Consider the following 12332-nt stretch of genomic DNA (forward strand, 5'->3'; position numbering starts at 1 on the left):
ATAGAAATGCGCTAGCACTAGCCTAGCACCAAAAAAACTCTTCCAATATAAGAACTGCATGAATTACAAAAAAAAATATCTTCAGAAATCAGCAACACTCTGGATAACTAGGAAGTGAGGCCCTATGTCAAAAATCCTGAAATATCCCTTTAAGTTTTCGACTTCCTATATCAAATATGATGACTTTTTGCGGAAGATGCCAACCACGGAAGTCTGCTGAAGAAAACAAATAGTTTTTCATTACTTTATTGCAACAAGAGCTTCTCTTTAGTTGCTCCTACAAACACAAAATATCCCAGTCAACAACATTTTGAAAGGTTTTTCAGAGGGATTTTTCAATATCAAACTCCTTGCCTGATTTACTGTGTTTTGAACCTCACATAACAAACCAAAATGTAAGATTTTGCATGCATTTTCTCCTACTTCTAGCTGATTTAATTACTATGAGATCCAAAATCCATGGGTGTAAGTTTGCGTGGGGACCATGGGGACATGTCCCCACCAATATTTCAGGATGGCCAAGTTTTCCCCACCAACTTCATTCACATTGTGCGATCTTTCACAAAGATCAAAGGGGAGGGGAGGGGAGGAGCTGGCATTATCTTGGGGTGGGCATAAAGTGTCCCCACCAATAGTAGCACCAAACCTATGCCCTTGCCAAAATCCACAAATCTTTGTCACCAATGAGTCAACAAAATGAAAGCATTCATTTAAACCTTAATTTTGATCGTGTGTTAGAAATTGTTTACACATAAAATTCCTTTTTTTCATTTGAAACTGAAAAAATTAAAGAAAACTGGCAATACATATAGTTTCTCATATTCATGCCAGTCATTTCCACACTAAAAAATGCATTGACCTCAAGTTACAGTCGGCCAAATAATTTTAAGTTTTTCATTATTTCTTTATTTTAATGTTTCTTATTGATCCATCTTTCGTCCTCAATAGTTGCCTTTATGCTTTATTGATCAAATTAAGAGCAAGTATTCACTCCTTTTGTTTCCTGTATTGCAGAAGGACAGCCTGGAGCAGTACAAATGCGGGGCGGACTTCCTCGGGTCTCCTCTGGCCAGCATGCCCAAGTACGGTCTGAAGGTCCCGGCCGTGCTCACCAGGCCCGGGCTGCTCACCGCGGTGTCTGTGGCTGTGGAGAACGACCACACCGTCGCCTTCCTGGGCAACAGCAGGGGAGAGGTGGTCAAGGTGAGTGGCCACTTGGAGACTTCTAAGCCTGCTCGAGTTCTGGTTTGTCACCGCGGAGAGCAGGGGTCTCAAGCTCATTTGGAGCGGGGGCCAAAAATGCAAAACACAGTGTTGATCGGGGGCCTTTTATAAAGAGTTGAAGGGGCTAGATGCAAGTTAGCCATTTTATACTCACTGCTGCCACCTCAGGTCATATGTGTAACTGCAGCTTCTATATTAAGCTTGTGCATGACGGCATTTCAGACCCGAATTAACACCAGAGCAGGATTTTAGAGGCAGTTGTGGTGAACAGGTCTGGGCTCATTCTACAGCTTAGGACATTTGTGGCCATACCGCCTATGCTATGCCCAATCCCGTCAGACCTTGGAAGCTAAGCAGGGAAGGGCCTGGTCGGTACTTGGATGGGAGACCGTTTGGTAACACCAGGAAGCCTAGCGAATGTAATGCGTGAGAGAGTGGTTGGTGGTGGTCGGAGGGGCCGATGGCGCAGACTGGTTGCCTCGCTTCCGTCAGTCTACCCCAGGGCAGCTGTGGCTACAATAGTAGCTTACCACCACCGAGTATGGAGTGAATGAATAGTGCAATGTAAAGCGTCTTTGAGTGTCCAGAAAAGCGCTATATAAAACCAATGCATTATTGTTGGAACATGTAGGGGGAGGAAAATACTTACTTTTGTTTTTTATTATTTGCTATAATGTACTAACCTACAGTAAATTGTTTTAAAGGTCCTATATCATGCAAAATCGACTTTTTGGAGCTTTTAGCCATGTTGTTATGCTATTTCCTTATCAAAAACACCCCCAGAGTGGTTTGCGGCTTCATTCACGCAGCTCTCAGTAATCCTCCTAAATCCTGCTCTCTGAGCAGCTGCTCCTCCCTCTCCTGGTGAACGACTGAGTGTTCAGTTGTGTCGTAACAACGGAACGGAAGTGCTCGACGTCTGTAATGCAATGTCTTAATTCTATGCTTACGGCCTGATTTTTATTTGTAAAACAGCTTTTTCATTATTTCTGTCGTAAGAGAGAGACAAAGAGTAAAAAATGAAAAAAAAAAAAAAAAATGTGCCCGAAGTGCTTCCAGGTCAGCTGTGGCCAAAACAAACACATCGCGTCTGAACCGTCTGAACAGATCAGTCATGTTTGCGCTGCAGCTGTGAAGATGGAGCTCGTTACCTACTCTGGACACCTGTTTTTTATTCTTACCTAACGATAATGTCACGGACGGAGAAAAAGAAGCGCGTTTGGCTACGAGGACGAGGAGTTTATATTCAACCTTTTTCAAGAAGAGGCCACTCAGCTGTTTTTTTCTCCGGGATTCAGCGACTATCAGCCAAAATGGTGTTTTTCTGTGATTGTCACTGATGGATGTTTGGTGAACCTTCGCCAGAACCAAAGTGGATTAACTTTTATAACCAACGCGAGTCCCATAATGTAAACAGCGATGGAGCAGAGGGTGAGTCAATCCAAACGCGGGTTAGCTTGTGTGTTAGCATATTAGCATGTGTGTTAGCCATTTATGAAGCTGTGTTGCAGATGTCAACTCCATATAACTGCATCGTGAAGTAACTTCACTTATTGTTGTTTATTTATATTACGGTAAAGTTGTATGCGCGGAGAGAGGGGGCGGAGTTAACTGAATCGAAGCGTTGTGTCTTCCGGGTTTGAAAAATACCTCCAGAAAACACTTATATTTATCACAAAAATGAGTGCTCCATAATGGTAGAGGTACAATATATCATATAAATGCCTATACTTAACTTTGGAATGGCTAAAATAGCAGGATATAGCTCCTTTAAGCTTCCATGAGTTTTAATTTGGCTATTTGCTTTTAGACATACCATACTCAAACACAGTGTTTTTGTAATAAATTTCATGTTAGCTGATATTTAATGTGGTAGTAATTATTGATACAGTGACCTGCACATAACTGTTCAGTGGCTCACTGCTGCTGCTTTTAGGTCTGTCCAAACAGTTTCTGTCTGTTCTTAAAGGGACTATACGGAGTTTAAAAATGTTACAATTATGTATTTTCCTCCCCCTACATGTTCCAACAATGTCCTAATGTGTAGAATGAGCCCAGACCTGTTCACCACAACTGCCTCTAAAATCTGCAGTCACTCAAAAACGTGTTACTTCGGGTCATATAATATAGAAGGTGCAGTTACACGTATGACCTGAGGTGGCAGTAGTGAGTACAAAATGGCAAACTTGCTTCTAGCCCCTTTAACATAACATTATGTGCTCCATGTGAGGCTTTATGTCGCTCTGGGAGAAAGACTGAGAGAAAAGGCCAACTCCTCACTTTACAGCTCTGACGTGACACTTTTAAACGCTGATTATGATGTTCACTTTGCAATGCCGTTGCACATGATTAGCTGAACAAAGAAAATTTCAACCATTGCATTGTGACAGCCTACACCTGTTTCAGAAGCTGTTGTTCTATCAGTGTGACATGATGCAGCCCAAATAAGTTTTGAGATTGCATGTAATTTCGCTGTATTTTTTCCACAAATTGTCAATAAGAATTAAATAAGCCTGTAAAGCTAAAACCATGATCAAAAAAACTCACTTTAAGAATGAGAAATTGTCCCTGGGAAAGGCTAGTGCGACTCACTTTTAGGTTCTGACCCACTATTTGAGAGAAACTGTTGTTAAAGGGGCTAGATGCAAGTTAGCCATTTATACTCACTACTACCACCTCAGGTCATGCATGTAACTGCACCTTCTATATTAAGCTCGTGCATGACGGCAATTCGGACCCGAAGTAACACTGTTTTGAGTGACAGTGCAGGATTTTAGAGGCAGTTGTGGTGAACAGGTTTGGCCTCATTCTACACATTAGGACATTGTTGGAACATGTAGAGGGAGAAATACATAATTTTAACATTTTTAAACTCTGTATAGTCCCTTTAAAGATACAGTATAACATTTGCCTCACTGAGTTCAGATTCACCTCATGGAAATGGTTCAGTCGAGACCCACTCTTTTGTCTTGGCCATTCAGTTGAGAAAAAGTTGTGAATTGGTCCTGTTTTCACTGTGTTTTATTGCCAGTTTATTCCATCTTTTGCGTTGTTTAAATTGTATTGTTTAGATTTCGACTGCCCTTTTTTCAGAGGTTAAATTGCTTTTAAACTTGCTTTAGTTCTGGTTGCTCCTCGATGCATCTTTTATTCAGAACGCCGTTGTGTTTTCTTCTCCCGTCCTTCGAATATCGCATATTGTACTGTGCACATAATATTTTTATGATTCCTCTGTTCATTGAACTTAGATGATGCTTGGTGTTAACGTTATAGAAGTTTTCTGTAGTTACTGGCCTTGTTCCCTTCTCTCACATTTTCCTCATGTTGCTTTAGGTCCATCTGACCGGTGATCCGTACGTGTACAGCAAAGCCTTCACCGACCCCATGAGAGAGAAGGTCAACAAGAACCTGTTCTTCGACCTGAGCCACAGCCACCTCTACATCACCACAGAGAAGAAGGTACGTGAACTTTTATACAGTAAAAATCCATATCTTTAGATTTTTAAATGTTGTTTCTCTTCATGAAAGCATTTCTCTACTTATTTTGTAAGCTCTCAGTCATACAGGAGTTCCCCATTGTTCCTAAATTGTCATCTGTACCGGCTTGTTTTAGTGTGGAGGATGTTTCACTTCTCTCCCATCATCAACAATCAGTTATTTAGCAGCAGTTGGATTTATATCAATAAAGTCGGGAGGGGTTTACCTTGTTACTTGTACCACCCATTTTCATTCAAAAAAACTCTCATCTGGGGCTGGACAATGAATCAAAATTGTTTCGAATTTGCAGTCCCTGCTTTGCACCATAGGAGAGACTTGTATAATTACTGTAATTCTTTGACTATAAGCTCCTACTTTTTCCCCGCCCTTTGAACCTTGCGACTTATACAACGGTGCGCCTAATTTATAGAATTGTATGGTCATACTGAATTTTGTGTCATGTGTCACCCTATCTCCCTCTACCTCTGTCCACTGGATCGGAGGGCTATAGCTGGCTTCGAGTGAAAACCTTTTGGTAACGCTTAGTATTAAGGTGTGCTCGCTGAGTATTAATAAGGTGCTAATAAGTATCAATAATGTGCTTGTAAAGTATTAGCACACTGCTTATTATACTTTTATCTGTTAACATACTAATTGGCCATTTAATAATACGCTTATTCATAGCCAACCCCAAACCTTAATCTTTACCCTAATCCTAAAATGATTACTAATATTTAATGAGCACACCTTAATCTAAAGCGACACCAACATTCTCTCACCGCTGAAATATTATGGAGGGTCCTGCTGTGCGTGCTAACATGCTGAGGAGGGTGTCTCTAAACACAGCCACACTCCTGAGCTTAGACGAGTTGATACGTACCTGTCTGGTCTTTGTGCCCGTGGAAGAGTGTGGTAGCTTCCAGCTTCACCCCCGTTTGGAGCTATAGGAATACATCGGGGTCGTTTTCTTCGTGACTGAGCGCACGCACAAACACCAGAGAGTTACATATCAACTCGTCCAAGCTCAGGAAAGAACATGTCTCAGTATGTAAAAACGATGGCCTGTTCCTTAAACACACTTTCATAAAAGTGAATGTACCTGTCGGCGCCATTCTCTTGGTAAAATGGACCGCGCACGAAGAGAAAAGTCCAGTATTTCCAGTGGATGATGGCACTTCTAATCAAGGCTGTGGGAACCCAGGGTGCTGAGGGGGCTGCAGCCCCCCTGGTGGATCATTTGGGAACTGCAGGCAATATTAATAAATAGGAAATATGCGCAGAAAAAGCATTTTTGGGGTAAATTTTGTCCCTCAGCACCCCCTAACTAAAATATGTTCCCACGGCTCTGCTTCTAATGCGCTTGGTACAGCTGCTGCTTAGAGACTGTTCCAGCCTATGTATGTAAAATAAAATAAAAAATTATAAATGTTGGTGTGGCTTATATTCAGGTGCCCTCAATAGACCAGAATTTACGGTATGCGACTACTGTAGCAGCCAAGATTATGTTTCAACATGACATGACCTGTGTCTTTACGCTTATATATTTACTATATTCCCCTAAATGATGGCAGAATGTGTTCAACAAACAGAAAATTCATCTAAAAATGTGTAGAAATTCTTTGCGAAACGACTTGGATAAAAGACAAGACGGAACACTTGTTAAACCAGGAAGAAAATAAAGAGAATATGATTGTTGTTTTAGACCAACTAAGTGTAAGACAATCAAGATGTGTTTGATGGTGTTACCAAAAAAAAAACAGCAAAAAGCACAATACCCTCTCTGTAACAGTCTTTAATGAGAGTATCTGTCTATCAAAGTTAGCGAGCAGGTGCCAGGGCAAACTGTTTGGTGAAGTTGCTTATTTTACACTTTCTCTTTCAAGTCATTCCACTGTAATCTCATGAATGTGTCTTTACCCTTTTTTCGCCTTGTAGATTTTCGAAAAGTGAACTGGCGTGTTCAGCATGTTTGGTTGAGCTTTATAGATGAGAAAGAGCTTTCATCTCGTCGCCTTTGCACCTTTTGCACGTCTGGCTGTGGTCGGCTCAATTATTTCAGCAGTTTGATTAATTCCTGGTGAAACGCCTTTAGTCAATTAAATTTATGCACAGGTTTGAAATTTGAATCCTGCACATGGCTCCTTTCTTACTCGCGTTATTACCGAAATGGAAAATCTGAAAACGTGAACAAGCTTGTGCCATTACTTCCACTATAATGATGTTTCTCTTACTTTGTTGGTGCTTTACTTCTACTTGTGAATGAGAGCAGTTTTACCTGGGCTGTAAATAGTATTTCCTTTTTCGTACTGTTTGGTCATATATCATGTTTTGTCGATGCAGATCACCAAAGTGCCGGTTCAGGAGTGCAGTCGACAGCCGAACTGCCAGTCCTGTGTGGGGCTGAAGGACCCGTACTGCGGCTGGTGTGTCCTGGAGGGAAGGTAAATCACAAATCACATGCAAGTTCCTGAGCACACGCTACACGATTTTGTCAGAGATTTTTTGAAGAATGGGAGGGTCCACACTAGGGATGCACCGATCCGATATACTGCTATCAGATATTGGAAAAAATACACTAGCTACCAATATCTGACACTGAACCGATACGCCTTAAAGTGATAGTCTGTAAGTTTGCAAAGTGAGGAGAGTGAAATATGAAAGTAAACAATCAAATTCCTCCCCTCTTTAACCAGAAAGCCCGTCTTCGTTTGCAAAATGAGGAGAACAGGAACTGAATTTTTAAAAGTAAACGATCAAGCTCCTCCCCCTCCTTCCTGATTGGGCGTGACAGGCTTGTTCACAGGAAAAGCTCGTCTCATTGGTCAATGCGGGAGGATGCAAGACTCTGATTAGTTGCTGAGATCCGGGTAGGCGGGACTTTACAAAAAATAATATATATATATTGTTACTTACTTAACATCAATCAAAATGCAAGACCAGGTGGTCGATTTTGCACATTTTAAACAATTTGTAGTACATTTAAAGTTCCAGACTATCACTTTAAAAACACTTTTATCACCTAAAGCTAAGTTAATTTGGGCATTCATATAATTTGAAAGGGGAAAACTAGAGGGATTCAACCGCTGAGTTAGTTTTAAGCTCCGCAAATGTATACGCCGTGCAAAAGTCCGTGGTTAGCATGAGTATGCTAAAGCTAGGGGGAAGCTAACCCCCACCTGAACCAAGCACATTTCCTCCAGTTTGGCTTTACCCAAATCTAAAAACGTCTGGGAAAGAAAACATCAAAAAAGTGAAGAAAACGAGGATGAAAAACAACACTTTAACAAAAATGCTTTCAAAATGTGATTTAAAAAAAAGACCAAAAAGATACGATCAGTTTTGCAGGTCTTAGCTTTCAAATGAGGCGGTGCACTAGCCTACAGTCTGTAAGCTCCAGTCGAGAAGCCTTTAGATGTGGGTAGGACTGAACTGGAGAAAAGGCACTCGGTTAAAACATGGGTTAAGAGGTTGAGTCTAAAGATCCTGCCCCATGGACAAATTAGACTCTCAAATCAAGGACGAGTTTGCTTATCTCAAGAAAATCTCACTTGTTTCAAGAGTACTTTTTCACAGCCGCCCACATTACACGATTCAAACTCGAGTCCAGTGGCTGACCTTCCGCACTACCAGGCACGAGCCTCTTCGACTGCCTTCAACTCGCCACGATGCTGGAAGAAAATGATAGCAAAATCGGTGCAAAAACATTGTATGCTCAGCAGTGCAACAGAATATCTCCTGATGAGGAATAAAGTTACAGGATGAACGTCTTTCTGTGCGACGTCTGCGTGTTCTCTCCATGTCTGAGTGGATTTCTTAGTGCCCAGTAGGTTTCTCTTCCAATGCGGTAATCCTGGGCTCCGGCCTGATTGAAAGGCCGGTCAAGCGTCGCCTATGTTCGACATTATTGTTTCCTACAGAGACAATAAGTCCTACTTATGGAATACCTCTGATTTGTACACGACGACAGGCAGCAGACTCTCACTTATGGCCTAATGGACAGATAAGTGGGCGCATAAAGGATGAAAATCAAAGCTATAAATAAAATAATTGGCCACCTCAAAGAGAAAATGGCTCATAAGTGCTCCACACTGCAGTGCAATCAGCCTCCCTGCTTGAAATCTTGCGACATGTGTTTTTGAACAAAATAGAGAAGAGCGAAAATGCTGGTGTGGATGGAAAACGCCTTGACCACTGTAATTTGAAATGAACAAAATGAAGTGTCTTTCCCGGGACAAGATCACATTGCGGTCTTTTATTATTTTTTGAAAATACCTGTTGACAGAACAGTTTTTAATCAGCGACACCCCTCTATTAGCATCATGATATTGCTGCCATAAAAATGCAATTAAGTAGTGACACTAAATTTACAACAGTTACCAATTATTATACTAGAAACTTACTACAACCTTTACTTTTAGGGTCTGGGCCTTTATTTTGAAATGTTTATAAACAAATATGTTTATCCATACATTGTCATATTTGAAATTTATATAATCTTCAATACCTTCTACATTTTTTACTGTAGTAGCACCAAATTTACACCAGTTACCAATGACTATACTAGAAACTTACTACAACCTTTACTCTTAAGGTCTGGACCTTTATTTTGAAATTTATATCAACAAATATGTTTATATAAATTTCAAATATGACAGTGTTTGGATGATCTTCAATACCTTCTACATGTTTTACTGTAGTGGCACCAAATTTACACCAGTTACCAATTATCACACTAGCAACTTACTACGACCTTTATTTTTTTGGATCTGGACATTTGTTTTGAAATGTATGTCAAAATATAGCAATTTATGGATTTTACTCTTCAATAGCTTCTACAGTTTTCAATGTAGTGACACTACCAATGACTATACTAGAAACTTACTACAACCTTTACTTTTTGAAATTTATGTCAACAAATATGTTTAAATTTCAAATATGACAGTGTTTGGCCCCTCCTGGAACCGCCACCTTAACGTGGTGGAGGGGTTTGAGCACCCGAATGATCCTGGGGGCTCTGTTGTCGGGGGCTTCGTGCCCCTGTAGGGTCTCCCAGGACAAACAGGTCCTAGGTGACGGGTCAGACAAAGAGCGGTTTTCTCCTTATGAGAGACCAACAGGCCCGGTTAGAACCATGAGGCCGTCCTTCTGTGGACCCACCACCTGCAGGAGGAGCCATAAGGGGCTGGTGCAATGTGATTGCTGCCCCCACGACCCGCCAACGGACAAGTGGAAGAAGATGGATGGATGGGCAGTGTTTGGATAATCTTCAATACCTTCTACATTTTTTACTGTAGTGGCACCAAATTTACACTAGTGACCAATTATCATACCAGCAACTTACTACAACCTTTATCTTTTGGATTATTATTATTATATTACTCTTTATTAGCTTCAACAGTTATAACTGTATTTGCACTAAATTGGCACCAGTTTGCACAAGCTTTATATTGCACACCCTGGAGCTGTAGGTGGCGCTGTGCAGATGTATTGACAGTGCTACTGACTCACAACAGGGAAGAAGATTCACACACTTATTTAAACTCACTTGTACTTGAACTTTGAATCTGTTCTTCAGCCTAAGTTAAATTTGTCTGAGCAACTTAGATAGGTAATATATGACCAGTAGTATCTTAACTTTACTCAAATAACCACTACTTCATGTTAAAGCGTGACCACTATAGAGTATAGTGCACTATTTAAAGAGTGTGGACATTTGGGCACAGTCAGAGATATTCGCCATTAACCAAGTCTTACATTTTTTGACCGTTACCATAGTTACCAGAGCAAAGAAGTCTTGCCGCCCACCACCTCACTTTAAAACTATACGCTCTTTTGAATCTTTTGTCACGTGAACTTTATTAGAGATATAGCGCAGCCCTACACCATAAAAGCATAAAAATCTCTCCATATTATTCCCCCGAAGTCCACACCCACACACATTCCTATCAGAGCCGCAGCGGGATGTTTGTTCAGCGTCTCATTGCGGTGGGTTTTTAGTTGCCCTCTGTGTGTTTATGCTGCCTCTCGCGCCGTCCACGTTTGTCAGCCTCACGCAGAGCAGCCGCTCGCTGCAATTTGCCCTCATCAGCCCATATTTAACGGGGTCTACGGCTTCACAAAGAGCCTGCATATGCATCACGGCTCCCGCTAAAATGCACCATGCGACTCAAACGTGTAATCACAGCGCTGCTCCCGCCCCCCGCGGCGGCCGCGTCGAGTCTGATTGCCAGCATTTAATTTATAGGTTCATGTTTTTCAATGTGATGTCGAGCGAGTTAACGCTGCAAAGTTGTGCAACTTGATTTTCTGATTAAAATCAAGATTAACTAAATATTTTAAATGTGGTGTAGTTTTAATCCTCAATTTTGGGATAAAGCCACCCTGCGGAACGGTTCAGGTTATTTAATATAGTTACATCACAGGCAATATAACGGACAATGCCATAAAGGACCAAACCTGATCCTATTGATCAGCAAGATTGCAGTAATTTTAGCAGTGGGTTCAAAGGAAAGCGTTCGGAAATGAACTTATTAGAAACCTAATGTTTAGCTACTGGTCAAAGCTAAGAAGAAAAACAACAAGGAAAGTTGGATGTTTTTCCCCAGGTATCTTTCACCAACAACAACAGCTGTAATATTCTGGTAGAATATGCTGTATTTTTATTGCCTGATTGGTTAATAGAGTCACATGGTCAAGGACAGGATATGTAATGTGACGTGATATATGTTTTGTTCGATGTATTCATAGACATAGACGGCATCTCTGGAATCGCCCATATATGGTCATGTTTGAAAACAGTTAAGGGGGAAAACAATTTTGAAAAAATGTAAATGTTCTCTAATTATTCAAAAACTACTGTAACAAATGCTGAATTATGAACATAGTTTCTACTAAATAATGATACAAAGACATGGGGAGGAGCAAAGTGGTTCAACAGCCCATAAATACATGAATAACGGAGAATGTTAACTTGATGCTACATGTTAGCATCGGGCTAATGCTAACGGTTAGCTAGCGCTTGCTACAACTGTGAGAAAATATCCATATGGACCTGATTTACACTTGACTTTATTTATGTGATCATATTCCACAAAAAAATGGTAAAAAAGAGTGAAAAATGGTGTATCTCTAAATATTCTATTTTCCCCCTCGGCGAAGCCACGCCCCCTTCTATGACGAGATGCCGTCTGTCATCTATTGCAAGCTCTGCTCAGTAAAAGCTCACACTTAATGTTATGCCGGTTGTACTGACTTCCTTGTACACTCAGAAAAGCAACAACAGAAATGCTTTTGTTCTCATATACAGTATTTACTGGATGAAATGTTACACTGAGAGTCAGATCTCTGAAGCCAAGCAGGGTCGGGCCTGGTTAGCACTTGGATCGGACTGTGAGGGAATAACAGGTGTAAGGTTGGGTACTTTAACAATACCTGGTTTACTACACTGATACTTGAATGACTTTTTTTTAACGATGCTGTCATATTTGTCATATGGAACCAGGTGCCTGTGTGAGCGGTGTTTGTGTGGAGCTACGCTTCTGTCAGTCTGTCTCAAAGGCCACTGTGGCTACATGTGTAACTTACCACCACTCAGTGTGGCGTGAATGGAAAAAATTGTCCCTTGTGAAGCG

General features: G+C 41.0%; 1 protein-coding gene across 1 annotated transcript in view; it reads left to right on the forward strand.

Annotated features, from left to right (window-relative positions):
• Positions 1 to 12332, forward strand: part of plxnb2b (plexin b2b) — a 307007-nt gene that overhangs the window by 146773 nt on the left and 147902 nt on the right. The window contains exons 4-6 of the mRNA XM_079567075.1: positions 1015 to 1203; positions 4558 to 4683; positions 7042 to 7142. Of these exons, the coding sequence (XP_079423201.1) occupies positions 1015 to 1203; positions 4558 to 4683; positions 7042 to 7142 (416 nt within the window). The remainder of the gene's footprint in view (positions 1 to 1014; positions 1204 to 4557; positions 4684 to 7041; positions 7143 to 12332) is intronic.

Source organism: Gobius niger, assembly GCF_951799975.1.
Source record: "Gobius niger genome assembly, chromosome: 12".
Taxonomy (NCBI): Eukaryota; Metazoa; Chordata; class Actinopteri; order Gobiiformes; family Gobiidae; genus Gobius; species Gobius niger.